The sequence below is a fragment of the Pelodiscus sinensis genome, chromosome 2, assembly GCF_049634645.1.
Source record: "Pelodiscus sinensis isolate JC-2024 chromosome 2, ASM4963464v1, whole genome shotgun sequence".
Taxonomy (NCBI): domain Eukaryota; kingdom Metazoa; phylum Chordata; order Testudines; family Trionychidae; genus Pelodiscus; species Pelodiscus sinensis.
In genome coordinates, this window is record NC_134712.1 from 156,070,133 (window position 1) to 156,086,235 (window position 16,103).

Genomic DNA, 16,103 nt, shown 5'->3' on the forward strand with positions numbered 1-16,103 from the left:
TCAGAAAGAGGCAGTAATGGGGGGAAGAGAAGAAGGTGCTTTAAAGCAGCAGCACCGTGTGGCGTCGGGGCCAAACCCTGGGCTCCATGCAGCACTGCCACTTTGAAATGCTACATGCAGACTCCCAACTGGCCCAGGCTATTCACGGCATTTCAAAGCGGCACCCCTGCATGGAACCTGAGGTCTGCTGCTTTGAAACGCTGCATGGAGCCCGGGGTCAGCTGGGGACTCCCCCACGGACCCCAGGCTCCATGCGGCATGGCCGCTTTGAAACGCCACGGGGAGCTCGGGGCCAGTGGAGGACGGTTTGAGTCCCCTGTTGGCCCTGTGTTCCCCATAGTGCTTTTGCCTTTGAAGTGTAGCAACAGCCTGGGGCTGTTGCTATACATCAAAGGCAGAGGTTCCCTTATAAACTAATCAAATAGTCGATGCATCGACTATTCGACTAGTCAGTTAATCTAAATTTTACATCCCTATTCCTGCATCTTTTCACTTAGTTGGCGATGCACCACTGTCCTTTGGAACAAGGCACTGTCCTCGAGCACCCTGTGCTGATTTTCAAATGTAAACTGATTTGAGAGTGATCAAAATCCAGCTCTTGATCTGGACCCATCTGTAATTGTAGCCCATTTCCTGTAACTTTGCACTATAGACAAGAGCATAAGACGTCAGCTAGATCATTTGAAAATAATTAAATTCCAAACAGAAAGGAGCAGTGACCACAGTTGAGTCCACTTCTGTATCTAAATTTTTTTTGTTATATGTTCCTCTATCCAATGTATTTTCATATTTTTTCATTTGAAACTTAAATTTATTCAATTGAGATCTATTAAAAGTTGCTTTTTTCATTGTGTATGGTAAATATGATTAACTCAAAATGAATCCACCCAAGGAAAGGGTGAGAGAGGTCTGCAGAACCCTAGCAGGGTTGGCAGAAATAAAGATGGTTGGTGAATAGTTCAGTAACCAGAAACAGTGTTTCTCAACGGGAGTGTCTAGACTACATGCCTCCTTCGACGGAGGCATGTAGATTAGCCAGATCGGAAGAGGGAAATGAAGCCGCGATTAAAATAATCGCGGCTTCATTTAAATTTAAATGGCTGCCCCGATCTGCCGATCAGCTGTTTGTCGGCAGATCGGGGGAGTCTGGACGCGATGCCCCGACAAAGAAGCCTTTCTTCATCGACACAGGTAAGCCTGGTTTCACGAGGCTTACCTGTGTCGATGAAGAAAGGCTTCTTTGTCGGGGCATCGCGTCCAGACTCCCCCGATCTGCCGACAAACAGCTGATCGGCAGATCGGGGCAGCCATTTAAATTTAAATGAAGCCGCGATTATTTTAATCGCGGCTTCATTTCCCTCTTCCGATCTGGCTAATCTACATGCCTCCGTCGAAGGAGGCATGTAGTCTAGACACACCCAACCAGTGGTACAAGTACCCTTAGGGACACTTGAGAGAAGTCTGCGGGGGATGTCAACACAACTGAAATTTGGAGAAACCTGAATTTTTGTTTTAAGTTTTACAATGCTTTATTATTTTTGTACTTTTTACACCCAATAATTTCATCTCCCACCCGGCTACGATTAAATTGTTTAAACAAATATGTTACAATAGTAGAAAAAATGTGTGTGTCTGAAAACTGTTGGTTCTGGGGGTACTTATAATTTTTTTTGTTTGTTAAAAGGTTGAGAAACAGTGGCCTGAACCATCTTGTTACATTCATAGGTGTGTCTAGACTACATGGCTGCATTGATAGAGCCATGTAAAGTAGTTTACTTGACATAATCATTGAAGTGCGGATTTAAATAATCCCCGCTTCATTAAAATAAAAATGGCCACTGTGCTGTGCCGACAATCAGCTGATCCGGCACAGCGCGCCAGTCTAGATGTGGCGCGGTCAACAAGGGAAGCCTTTTTTGACTCCTCCTGTAAGCTTAGACTGCCGCGCTGTGCCGGATCAGCTGATTGTCAGCACAGCGTGGCGGCCATTTTTATTTTAATGAAGCTGGGATTATTGAAATCCCCGCTTCATTGACTATGTCGAGTAAACTACTTTACTTGGCTCCGTCGACGAAGCCATGTAGTCTAGACACACCCATAGATAAGTATAGACAGAGACCTATCACTTGGAAAGAGAGACCATGAAGAGACTAGGGGAGAGAAATTAAAGATGCTACTTACCCCTGAAGTGTAACAGAAGCCAATGAGATTTGGACCATTGATTATAATGAGATCAGAGTTAGGCCTGTGCTCAACACTTTTGAAAAGCTCATTCTTTGTGATACTCTGAATACACAGAGATAACATTTGTGCCATGGAGATATCTGATCATCAAACAGTGGTGAATATTTTGCGGGAGGTCAGAAACAGGTGGTAGAAATCTATTGTGTGCATCTTCCTAAGATGTCGCTGTTATTTTAGAAAAGGAGATGTAAAAATAAAATACAGCTGTATATTAAAAAAAAATTCCATGATAAAAAACTGCTTCCACTTTCGGAGCTCTTGTTAATGACCAAAGATTCAGGGTAAAAGGAAGGCTAGCACTTGCCATGAAGGAAGTGTATTTGAAATCACTGACTCACTGTTTTGTTTTATTTTTTAAGGAGAAAAATGAAGGCTCGAGCTCCCCCTCCACCAAGTCAGCCTCCTGCTGCAAGTCAAATTCAGAGTGAGCAGAAGTCGCTGTCAGAGCTGGGAGTAATCCCTGATCAGAACCTGGTGACCATGAAAGAAAATATGATAAACAGGACCGTGGACTTCACAGTTGTTTTGCCAAGCGGTGTGGAACAGAAGAACAATGTACATGGGAGGTAAGGCACCAATCATCTCTGTTATCCTGGAACCTTCCTTCCCCCGCATCTTGCATTTTTAATAGAATGCTGGTGGGTAAACTCTCTTCTCTCAGGATTGATGGAGTATGTCTCTCTTTCTCTCTTCCCTGGATAAGTGTTGGTTACAGAGAGAATTGTAATATCAGTATTGATATTGAACAAAACTCGGGGAGACTGGGAAAAGGAAGTGGGAGAGGGGACGAGAGAGGGTGGGAGAGGGGAGGGCAACTGAAATGATCAGGAGTTAGGAACAGGTCCCATATGAAGAGAGGCTAAAAAGACTGGGACTTTTCAGCTTAGAAAAGAGGAGACGGAGCGGGGATATGATAGAGGTCTCTAAAAGCATGAGTGGTGTGGAGAGGGTGCATAAAGAAAAGTTCTTCATTAGTTCCCATAATAGAAGGACTAGAGGATACCAAATGAAATGAATGGGTAGCAGCTTCAAACTAATAACAGAAAGTTCTTCTTCACAAAGCAAATAGTCAACCTGTGGAACTCCTTGCTGCAGGAGGCTGTGAAGGCTAGAACTAGAACAGAGTTTAAAGAGAAGTTAGATAAATTCATGGAGGTTGTGTCCATGGAGTGGTATTAGCCAGGGGGTAGAAATGGTGTCCCTGGCCTCTGTCTGTGGAAGGATGGAGATGGATGGCACGAGACAAATGGCTTGGTTGTTGTCTTCAGTCCATCCCCTCCAGGGTACCTAGTGTGGGCCACTGTCGGCAGACAGGCTACTGGGCTAGATGGACCTTTGGTCTGACCCAATACGGCCATTCTTATGTTTTTATGTTCTAAGCTCAGGGCTCAAGGTCGGGGTCTTACTCGACCACCTTGATTTTCATGCAAACCTGCTCCTGGGTGGCCAGGCTGGCAGCTATCCTGCCCTAGACAGCCAGTTTCCTGTGCCTAGTGCGGAGGTCGTGGATGTTGGAGGCTTCCCCCCCATCCTCGATGAGGTCCACTATCTCCATACTAGACCAGGCGGGCCCCTGCCTCTTGCGGCCCCGGGCAGGCTCCTGGGAGCCACCAGCCTGGTCCTGGGAAGAGGCGGAGGGCTGGTTGGCAGCGGGTGGCTGGCTCGTGCCGTGCCAGGTGCAGGGTCTGCTGGCTGGATGCTGGCAGGCTTGCACCTGGCACGGGCACCGTAGCCAGACCGTGCCCCTTTAAGGGCTCCGGGGCCAGGAGGGGGGCAGATGAGTTTCCCTGTTGGTGACCAGAGTGGCCACCAGGGCAAGCTGGGGAGGGCTAGCCTCCCACTAGTTCGAATTAAGTGGCTGCACAGCCCTTAATTTGAACTACTTAATTCAAACTATGCGTTAGTCCTCGTAGAATAAGGTTTACCTAGTTTGAATTAAGCGCTCCGCTAGTTCGAATTAAGTTTGAACTAGCAGTTTGCCTGTGTAGCGCATCTGAAAGTTAATTCTAACTAACGGCTGTTAGTTCAAATTAACTTTGTAGTTACTACTAAGCATGGGGCAAAAGCCCTTGTACGTGTAGGAGCATGCAACAGATTTCTAGATGCATGCTCACCTCTAGCAGGGTATGTCTACATTACCCTCCTATTTCAAAATAGGAGGGTAATGTAGGCATACCGCAATTGCAAATGAAGCCCGGGATTTGAATTTCCCGGGCTTCATTTGCATAAGCGGGGCGCCGCCATTTTTAAATCCCCGCTCGTTCGAACCCCGTGCCGCGTGTAGCCACGCGGCACGGGGTTCGAACGAGCGGGGATTTTAAAATGGCGGCGCCCCGCTTATGCAAATGAAGCCTGGGAAATTCAAATCCCGGGCTTCATTTGCAATTGCGGTATGCCTACATTACCCCGCTAGTTCGAACTAGCGGGGTAATGTAGACATACCCGCAGAGCAGTGGTTGGAGGGGAGAGGGAGCTTTGGCCCCAGAGAAATGCATGCTGTACCAGCAAGTGTTGCCCAATGCACCAGTTCCCAACCACTGATCACCTACAACATGCAGAACACACAGCACATATCAGTTTCCAGGATCTGGCCCAAAGCCGCAGTAGCTTCAAGGAACTGAAAGGTCCAAAGAAAGTGATGCTTATTTCTGACATCAGGTTGCAGACATGATGAAAGAGCAGAGCAGAGCTATTTGGACCTAATTACAAAAGGAAAGAGGAGACCTAGAAAACAGAATAGATTCAGGAAATGAAAAATTATTGGTCAGCATTGGCCAAAAAGTGCAGATACTTCATCAGCAAACCTGAGCAAGTTCTGAGTGCCATGCAAAGGAGACTAGTCATCAGAAGCCTAGTAATCAAGTAAATTATTTTCCTTCCAAAAATAAATTTGCAAAAGCACTACAATGAGAGAGGGCCATATGGTGATTTTTTGGGGGGAGGGAAGTGAATGGGGGGAAAAAAAGGGGCGGGTGGAGCATCAGGGAGCTCTGGCCCCTGTGGGGACCAGGGACCTGGCACTGGCCTCCACAGAACATTGGCCCTGGCTGCAGAGCTCAGGAAGTGGCAGCTGTGGAGCTTGGGACAGGAGCAGTAGCCATGGAGCTCTGGGCCCACCCGTGGAGTTCTGGTCCCTGCCATGGAGCTCTGGCCCCAGCAGCAGCCACGGCCAGGCAGGCAAAAGTGGGGCTAGCCTGGAGCCTTAGCCGGGAGCAGAAGAACAGCACAGGCCATGTCAGGAGGGGCCTCCTCTGGTCCAGTAAATCCCCTCATTTGGAACCGATTAGGTCCCCAGGGTGCCGGACTAGAGAGGTGCTATACACACTTGAACAGGTCATTGGAATTTATACCACAGTCTGCCTTTGATTTTTGTGGATGTTTATTATCCTTACCATGGCTAGTATATGCTAATACTATGTATATATTGATTAGGTAAATCCAGTCATTTGGTTTTGTGGACTCATGGTCTGCAGGAAATGTTGGAAATATACCACACGTTGCTAGATGCTGGATTTAGCCTTTGAACATTAGCTGAAAATGTGCCCTCAATTATAGTCAGACTGTTCCCAATATGCTAATTCTGGAAGTTGAAGTGTATTCCCAGGAAGTGTGTGAAATTAATTATGCTCAATGAGTCATGTAATCTGTGTGCAGTTCTGTTGGTGACTATGAACATAGGGAAGTATCAGTGCACAGCTGAGAAATTTGTCTCTAAGGGCATGTCTACACTAGCCCCCTAGTTTGAACTAGGGTGGCTAATGTAGGCATTCAAACTTGCAAATTAAGCCCGGGATTTAAATATCCCGGGCTTCATTTGCATGTTCCTGGGCGGGCACCATTTTTAAATCCCCTTAGTTTGAACTGACTGCCTGCAGCTACACGCAGCAGTCAGAAATTAATCCGAACTAAAGGAGGAGTAACAGTTAATCTGAACTAAGAATTTAGTTCAGATTAACTTCTGACTGCCGCGTGTAGCCGCGGGCAGTCAGTTCGAACTAAGAGGATTTAAAAATGGCACCCGCCCAGGAACATGCAAATGAAGACCAGGATATTTAAATCCTGGGCTTCATTTGCAAGTTTGAATGCCTATATTAGCCTCCCTAGTTCGAACTAGCGGGCTAGTGTAAACATACCCTAAGTTAGGATTGGTCAAATTTTCAAAGATTTGGATATTGAAATTAATTGAGAGAAATGCTAATAGTTCAGGTGCTTTTCTAAATTTTATGAGCTATCTTAGCTTTTTGAGACTGTACGATTGGGTTGAGACACTCAAGCTATGTCTAGACTGCAGAGTTATACTGGAAAAAAATTCAAATTGCGAACCACAATTTGCGCATCTTTTTCCACTTTTTTTTTTTTTAAAAAGGCTTTTCCAAAATTTGGCCTGTCTATACAGGGCCAAATTTCGGAAATACCTCCTATTTTGGAACATCCCTTCTTCCTCATACAATGAGGAATACAGTGATGCCGAAAGACTGCATCTGTTTTTTTGGAAACTTCCGAAAAAGCGGATGCATTCCTTGGACGCCGCATAGCTTTTCCAGGATGCATCCTTTTCTGGGATACCTGCAGTGTAGATATAACCTCACAATAACAGTTTTAGTTTTTACACTTGTTTCCAGGCCTATTTAAAACGAAGTGAAAAGATTTTAAAAGCAAAAAGGTAATGGAGGAAGAAGTTGTATGAAAATGTTTCATTCAGTTATAGTTTGAGACAAACTTTTGAGTTCATTTTTATTTTAATCAACCCCACTCAGATCAGACATGCCTCCCCCAGATACACTTGTTTCAGATGGTATCATAATGGACTTTACATGTTGATCAGTATACATCAGCCAATGGGGACAGAAACAGCTAGATTTTAAGCAGTAGGCTGTAACTTCATCAAACTTCAGTTTCCCTCCTGCTCTGCCTGTTCAGTGGCAGGGATATAGCAGAGATGATGGGGGGACATGTGCGAGCATGTGCCTTCCCCCAGATTCCTGCCAGTGTTTTCTGGCCGGGCCTCTTCCCTGTGTGGCAGCTCTGGTGAACTGCTGGCTGCAGCCATGGGAGGAAGAAGCAGCAGCAAACAGGTGGGAGCTGCAGAGAGCCACTGCTTTTGTGGCTGCCTCTCCCTGCAGAGATAACACCTGGGGGCTACAGGAAGGGGCTACTGAGGAGTGCATGACTCAAGCTGTTGGGGGCACTAGCCTTTAAATTGTGCACCCCTCACTATCAGCAGGTACTAGTTGTCTGTGTTGAAAGAAGGAGAGGCCATCCCTGTGTTCCCACCTGTTTCCTTCCAAATATTTTCTTCAGGGACTGTCTCAGATATCAGTCCCAACAGTTTTTCCACCAATTGAGCTGGGTGAGTGGCATTCTGTGGTCACTGTAAAGCATGAGCAGTTCCAGTGACATCAGTAAGAATCATTCAGAGTGTATATCAGTGAATCTCTTTTGGGACTTGCCAGCAGAAAAGTAAGCCATGTGGCTCTGGGAATCAGTACAGGCAGTCCCCGGGTTACGTACAAGATAGGGACTGTTGGTTTGTTCTTAAGTTGAATTTGTATGTAAGTCGGAACTGGCGTCCAGATTCAGCCCCTGCTGAAACTGATCAGTTTCAACTGCGGCTGAATCTGGACGCCAGTTCTGACTTACATACAGATTCAACTTAAGAAACCCAGGCGTCCCCAAGTCAGCTGCTGCTGAAACTGATCAGCGGCTGATTCCAGGAAGCCTGGGGCAGAGCAACTCTGCCTCGGGCTTCCTGTAGTCCGCGCTGGTCAGTTTCAGCAGCGGCTGACTTGGGGACGCCTGGGGCAGAGCAGCTGGGGTGCTGCTGGGTTGGTCCGGAGCGGCGCTGCGGGACCAACCCGGCAGCCCCCAGCTGCTCTACACCAGGGGTAGGCAAGAAAAGCCTGGTCTGCTGGGGGGGGGGGGGCACTAGCTGTACCCCCCCCCCCCCAGCAGACCTGGGAGACGGGGGTGGCGGGACCGCCCTAGTCCTCCACTGCTTTGCTCCGTCTCCCTGGTCTGCTGACCTGGGAGACGCGGAGCAAAGCCGCAGAGCACGCGGGCAGCGGGACAGTCTAGGCGCGGGCATGCTCCGCGGCTTTGCTCCTGTCCCCCTGGTCTGCTGGGGGGGGGGGGGGGTCCAGCAAAGCCGCTGGACCCCGCCCCCCCCCCCCCCCCCCCCCGCCTGCAGCAGACCAGGGAGACCGGGAGAAGCTTTTTCACCCTGTAGGACACGGGTGGCGACCCGGTGCCCGTGAGCTCTGGGGCGAGAAAAGCCCCGTTCGTAAGTGCGGATCCGACATAAGTCGGGGACTGCCTGTATTGTGAAAGGTGACTGAGTAATTGAGGAAGAGCAATTTAAAAGGAAACTGTCCACTTGAGAATCACATTTGTCTCAAAATAGTAGACCTGCTATAATTACAAATAACACCTAAGATACTTGAAAACAGGTAGAGGGGGGAAGTCTCTATTTGTGTTCACTTTATGAATTTGACTGTGTTTATGTATAGGCAGTTTCTTCCTTGCTGAAAATATCCTTATGGGCATTAGCAAGAGAGCAGCCAAGTTTTCATCAAATATATTTTGAATGATGTTTAAATAGTATAGCCTGACTTCTGTTGTTTTTATTAAAGACAATTGATCAGAAATAGGATTTAAAAAAAAAAAGTATAAAACCAATTCAAGTTGAGAGTGTCCATTTATTGTGGCTACTGGCAGCTTCTCAAACACAGAAGTTGTTTCCGATTTTGGAAGAGCTATCCTCCTGCAGATTTAAGGACAGACTGGAGCGTTTAATGAATAGTGTTGTGATACAACAGTACAGGCAGTCCCCGGGTTACGTACAAGATAGGGACTGTAGGTTTGTTCTTAAGTTGAATCTGTATGTAAGTCGGAACTGGCATCCAGATTCAGCCGCTGAATCTGGACACCAGTTCTGACTTACATACAGATGCAACTTAAGAACCCCGGGGTCCCCAAGTCAGCTGCTGCTGAAACTGATCAGCAGCTGATTCCAGGAAGCCTGGGGCAGAGCAACTCTGCCTCGGGCTTCCTGTAGTCAGCCACTGGTCAGTTTCAGCAGCGGCTGACTTGGGGATGCCTGGGGCAGAGCAGCTGGGGTGCTGCTGGGTTGGTCCAGTAGCGCGGCTGCTCCTCGGCGCTACTGGACCAACCCAGCAGCACCCCAGCTGCTCTGCCCCAGGCGTCCTGATTCAGCCACTGCTGAAACTGATCAGCAGCGGCTGAATCAGGACTCCTGGGGCAGAGTAGCTGGGGTGCTGCCGGGTTGGTCCAGTAGCGCCGAGGAGTGGTGCTGCGGGACCAACCGGCAGCGCCCCACCTGCTCTACCACAGGCCCCGGGCTTTGCTCCACATCTCCCTGGTCTGCTGAGGGGGGCACTAGCTGCGTCCCCCCCAGCAGACCAGAGAGACGCTGAGCAAAGTGGCGCAGGACCCGGCCGGACCCGCGGCGCTTCCAGCTGAACTGGAAGCGGCCGTGGGTCTGGCCCCGGGTCCTGCGCCGCTTTGCTCCCTGTCTCCCTGGTCTGCTGGCTCCCGCAGCAGACCAGGGAGACGGGGAGCAGCTTTTCTCGCCCCGGAGGAGGCGGGCGGCGGGACCAGGCGTCCCGCCGCTCCAGTCCTCCGGGGCGAGAAAATCCCCGTTCATATCTGCGGATCCGACATAAGTCGGATCCGCGTAACTCAGAGACTGCCTGTAATATACAAAGTGTTTTGTCCTTTTAGAATAATTAATCCCTGTGAACTCTAGAATAATATAGGTTTGCCTCTTAGGAAATCAGACTTCCTGTACCAAAATAGTCACAGAATATCTTTTTTTAAACAACTAATCAGTGCTTGTACTCTTGTGGAACCACTGCATTGTGTCCTGAAATGGTAACCTAAATGTGTGATTTAAAAAAAAAAATTTTTTTTGCACCAGATCTGCACAGGCTGGCAGGTCTGAAAGAGGAAGGATGACAAAACATTATGAAAGCAAATAAATGTGATCACTCATAAAACAACTACAGATCTAATCTTTTAGCCTGTCCAATGCTTGAAACAGACTTTTTTGCCTCTGTGAAAATAGAGGAGGGAATCACAATCTGAGCAGTTTGAGTTTTAACAGGATTGATCTAAAGAAAATCCCCCTTGCTTTTCACTCCTGTTCCCAGTATTCCCTACGAAAAACTGGTTTCACCTTGCCCCTTTCTGGAACTGAACTAAATCTGAACCATCAGGTTCATTAACTCCCCTACCCAAACCCCTGATCTTTTGCTGCTGGGATCTTATGCTGCTGCATTTCCTTTCTGGGGTTTCTCAAGTACATGCCCTGGAGAGCATAATGTTCCTGCAATGCTGTAGGACAACCCAGCTGCACTGTGTACCCTGGGATGTTGCCAACTGGACAAGACTAGAATGCATTAATTACAATCTAGCCAGCAGCAGGCCTAATACTGTCACTTACTGCCACTGCGTCTAGCCACCTGCAGAAGAATGCTGCACTGGATGTAGAAGACACAAGGCTCCCTGAAACACATTCCTTTCATGGAGGGGAGGAAGATGAAAACCTCTCTCCCTAAGAAGAAGGCAGGTGGGGGGCAAAGGCAAGCAGCCTTTTCCCCTTGCTTTAATGCTGAGGCTCTCTGCACACGTCTGTGGCTTCTGCAATATTTACCTTTGGGCATTATAATTACGTAACACAAACTCAGTCATTCATTTCTCCTTTCCCCATCCTTCTGTCTCTCTCTTCTCTGCCTTCCTGCCACCATTATCTGATACTCTTTGCTTCCTTTCCTGTTACACTCTCCAATGTCTTACTCTGCCTCATAGCCACAGTCTGTCTCTCTTTTTTTGTGACTGGCGGACTAAGGCACCAACACAATGGAGCATGTCACCTGGATCCATCTTGCCAAGTGAATTGCAGAAGGGACTAGGTCCGATTCCGCTTTCATTTGCAGCGGTGTAAATGAGTAGTGACTCTTTAGAGTTGCTGGTATAGAACACGTATGTGAGAGGCCCATGGAGCCTGACTCTCCACAGCTTTGCACCACATAGTTGTTGTAAAATGCCACCATTCTCCATAGCAGCAGAGTTTGTCAGTGGCTGGGAGCAGAGCCATCTGGCAGAGGCAGCGGAGCCTGAAACTGGCAGGGCAGGGAAGCCGGTGTAGCTGCCAGAGCCCTGGAGGTCAGAGCTTGCAGGGCTGCAGAGGTGACAAGGCTGTTGGTGCCACCAGAGCTCACAGGGCAGCAAAGCTGGCGAGGCAGCAGGAGCTTGTAGGGCCACAGAGCCCACAGGGCTGGTGCAGCGCACGGACCAGGAGCAGCAGTACCAGGTGGCTAGGGAGAGGAGCCCAGCAGAGAGGCTGGCACCCCATCCCCCGAGACTTTCCCTTGTTCTGCAAACTCCCTTGTCTGGGACTGGTCAGGTCCCAAGTTTGCTGGATCAGAGAGGTCCAAACTGTAGTGTATGTTTAAATTTAATACTCTTGATGGTTCTTCTGGTGGAGACTAAGGTGAGGCCATTCATAGAATAATGTTTACTGTGTTTCAAAATAACACAGAACTGTAAATCTCTTACATGAGTTTTACAGGGGGAACATGTGACACAAGTGACCCACATGCTATACCTTAGCAGCATGTCAGTCTGATAAATATTGTTGACACAGCAGTCTCTCTCCTTTACTTTCCAGCTTTGGTTTTGAATATCATACCGTTTAATAATACAAGAGTGAGATGGAGCCAAATTACTGTCCCTTGCTAAAAATATCTGCCTGAGCAATCATGTTTGAACCTTAACATGGTGTCTCCCTGCTGTTCCTGTGTTCTTTTTGTGCTATTGATTGAGTTTACAGATCTATAGAGTGTTGGAAATGCGCTTGTTTAGTTTTCTAAATTTATCCTCTAATACCTCCCAAGTTCTGGTTTGAATGTCTATCCTAGCTGGACAGTCAGTGTGAAAGAGGTCAACCTATGCAGGAGGGGGCAAAAAAAAAAAAAGAGGTCTGGGCTTTTTGAGCTGGAGAAGTCCTAGTCTTGAATCTTGACTTAGAATCAATGAGCTGCTTTACGCCATCCTGCAAACAAATCAAAAGAGAACACCAGACGTCCAGGAGACAAAGTGAAAAGGCAAAGATGGAGGAAGCCCCTTTTAGCCATTCTAGAAGTAACAATTTCCTGAGACAGCAAAAAGATGCAGATGACAGGGAAGAAGGGTCAGCCTACTTCTGTGTCTTAAGGCTTTGGGCAGGTGGGAATAAATAAAGAGGAAATAGGGATGAACCCTATTATATGGATGCTACTATTGGAATACGATTCACCAACACTTGAAAGCAGCGGGCAAGGGAGCAAATAAGTGGAATCCCTTTTTCTTCATGGCAAGGAAATGTTTCTTCAGAGAGCCCCATGGGACAGGCTGGAAGATCATGTTCCAAGTCAGCCTACCAGGATTAAGGGAACAAATAAAACTACTGGATCCAGTGAATACTTTCCTTTTCTTTTCACCACTAAAGGAAATTGAACTTCTTTACCAGAGTCCTCTGTTCTGACCAAACCCCATCTCCTCTCATGGTTTTCTGTTAATGACCCCCATCTTTCAGCTTACCCTTTGAACTACTTAATGGGCCATAGTTGTCAGCTTTACGGCATAAACCTGGCGTGTAAAATAGTCTGTAGAAGAGAGATGCTTCCTTTAAACCTAAAGGAGGAAACTTGAGTCCTTTTATCGCCTAGCTAAAAGCAAGATACACACTTCCCATTCTGCATCCCAAAGGAGATAACCCCAGAAGAGAGTGGCACATTCAAATGGCTGAGAGCAGCACAGACATAGTATCTGGTGAGCAGTGTGCACTTCATGACGTCCACAGCATGTACAACTCCATCAGGAAGAAGCAAGAGCTGGCAGAGCTGGTTTTCAGCTTGAGCCAGAGACTTCTCCAAAATCAAGATAGCTGCTTGAAGGCCAGCAATGAAGTGGGACAGGAACTATTCCACAAGTTACCAGTAACAACTAGAAAAGAATGTTTCAAACCTTTACCATCCATACAAACATTTATAGTAGTAACCATCTCTGTGGTTGGCAAGTAGGGTGTTCATTGTGGGTGCTATTTACAGCAAATCCAAAGGTCATTACACTCCTTTTTATTTTGAAGTGGATTGTGCAGAGTGCATATCCAGAGATAGTGGTGCCATTTTGTGGGGGGGGAAAAAAACTTCCACTTCATTTAGCTTGACTTATTTCTCTGGAAACTTCTGTCTGGAAGGGAATCTATTTGATCTGCATTTAATCCACAGAATTCTTCTACTTTTGTTTTAGTTGTGCGGACTTTTGCGGGAAATGTTTCAAGTTTCCGTTTTGATAAAACTTCTCTTTGAAGTTGTTCTAATAGTTTTTATCTTTTAATCTGTGGACTCCTAAGTAACAAAGTTGAAGCCTGGGGATGTTTTCCATGACAGACCTGAGTATTTATGAGCAGGATGAAACAGGATTGGGCGTTGCAGATCTCATTTGAAGTACTGTATATAGTTCCCTTCTCTGTACTCAGCTGGAGAATTTGAAATCAGCTTTCTTTTCTCTCTGCTGAAGTTGAATTCCTCTCAAATAGTTGACCACAACTTATCTTTTTTATATGATGTGTATCAAGTCTACCACTTTGCTAGAAATGTGATTGCTGCTAGAGAAGTGCTGATGAATACAATGCAGTTTTAATGATATACCGCAGCATGAATGTTACAGTTGGGTTCTGGAACTGCAAAAATTAACTGCATGAAGATCAGTATTTTTTTTTCAGATTCTGCACTATATTTTTATTAAATAGTTTGCATGTTTTTAGATGCCATTTTGGTAATTGGCCAAATGTCTGTGAATTACGGCTATGCCACATGTTGCAGAAGCATGCCATCTTATTTAAATTAAAAATGTATAGTAGAAAACTTCTACTAAGGCATTATTAATTTAAGTTCTACCAGATTGTTCTGTTCTCTGAAAGAGCAGCAATGAAGCAGAGAAATCTGCAAGTACAAATTCTGTTTAAAAAGAGATGTAATTACCATAGTCTAGTCAAACTGGCAAGCAGATCTGAATCCTGATGGACAGATCTGTCTTAACTATGGATGTTCCCTGATGCACATGTGTGTATGTACATGTAGGACTTTGATGTAACTCTGCACACGTGTGCATATTTCAGTGGATTTGTGTGTTGCTAAATTTGGATGGAACAATGGTTTCAAAATATAATTATGAATACACGAAAATGTAAAACAATGCATTGCATATTAGACAATGGAACTTCCAAATGTGCTTCCATATAAATGTACTGCACAAGGGAGCATAGCTGTCTAAAGTATCTGGTAGGGTTGCCAGGTGTCCGTTTTTTGCCCAGACAGTCCGGTAATTGCGTCTTCTGTCTGATTTAAAAAACAAAAAAAACAGAAAATACCAGACATATAAAATGTCAAGTATTTTCTGGTTTTCTCCAATGGAAGGTCGGAAGATAGATTTTTCCCCTGCCGCGTCTGGCAGGGGCAGGGAGTGGGGAGAGCGGGAATTTAAAGGTGCAGCGACCTCCTTTTTTTTTTTTTATTTTTTTTTTTTATTTTTGCTTGCTCAACCAGTTTTTTTCCCCTGCCATGTTTGGGATATTTTGTGAAGGTATCTGGCAACCCTAGTGTCTGGTTTACCTGAAATGTCTCCAGTCATCATAAATCCATCCTCAGTTTTCTTCTTCTCTGTTCCTTTTTCAATTATGATCAGATTTTCCAGGCTTGTCAGTTTTGCACCTGAGAATGGACTTGGAACCTGCACAGACCAGACATCTCTAACAAGTGATAAAAAAGCAGCTTTTCAGGCTGTTTTTTTGTTCCTGACTCTGTGTTGCTGTTCCCTATGTCTGGTGCAGACTGGTAGGGAATTTGGGCCCAATCCCTAACTCCTTTGTCTCAGTGGAGAAAGGATTCCTAAAAAGCGCCCTCCCTGACTTTTGGGAGCTGCCAGAGCAATTCTTGTAAATTCCCCAGTGACTCCCATTAAGTGCCAAATATTCCTTGTAGTGCTTGTGAATTAAAAGTACAGAATGGAAATATGCCTGTTCCTCCAGATTGTGTGGCGTCTATGCAGTTTTTTGTTTTTCTTTCTTTCCCATGGAAAAACATCAGCTGTGCAGATTACAGGTTCCCTATCCAAGAATTATTTTTTTATTGGCGTGACCAGGTTGCTCCCATGAATGTGGAGCACTGCATACCAGGATATGTAATTTCTGCGTTCATCAAACCGATAGTAAAAAACAAGGATTGCTGGATTGTAGAACTTTATGGGGGCATGTAGCAGACAATGTGCATTTGGCTTGCGGTATAAAAGCTGTTGTTGGATTATTCTGTAAGAGTTCTTGTTCAGTCTAACAATATGTAGTTAATCAAAGGCTCACAAAGGCTACGTCTAGACTACGGGGTTTTTTTTTGGGATACCAAAGGATTTCCAAAGGTATCCCGGAAAAACTCTGCCACATCCAGGGAACGCATCTGCTCTTCCACTTTTTTTGTGGAAGAGCAGACTACTCTTTTGGAAGCTCTGTCTTACTCTTCCCATGAGGAAGAAGGGCTCTTCCAAAAGAGGCAGATTTTCCAAAATTTGGCCCAGTGCAGACACATCAAATTTTGGAAAAGCCTCCTCCAACAAAACTATTGGGGAAAAAAGTACGCAAATTGTGAAGCACGATTTGCATACCTTTTTCCGATAAAGCACTGCAGTTTAGACACAGCCAAACAAACACACTATAGTCTGGAAAATATGTAATTCATAACATTTTAGCCTGTTTTAGACACAGCCAAACAAACACACTATAGTCTGGAACATATATAATTCATAAC

The 16,103-nt window shown here is 46.0% G+C and overlaps 1 protein-coding gene across 12 annotated transcripts in view; it reads left to right on the forward strand.

Annotated features, from left to right (window-relative positions):
• Positions 1–16,103, forward strand: part of COBL (cordon-bleu WH2 repeat protein) — a 229,204-nt gene that overhangs the window by 68,272 nt on the left and 144,829 nt on the right. For all 12 annotated transcript variants that reach the window (XM_075921663.1, XM_075921658.1, XM_014580203.3 and 9 more), the window contains one exon: positions 2,604–2,810. In XM_075921663.1, coding sequence (XP_075777778.1) covers positions 2,604–2,810 — 207 coding nt within the window. The remainder of the gene's footprint in view (positions 1–2,603; positions 2,811–16,103) is intronic.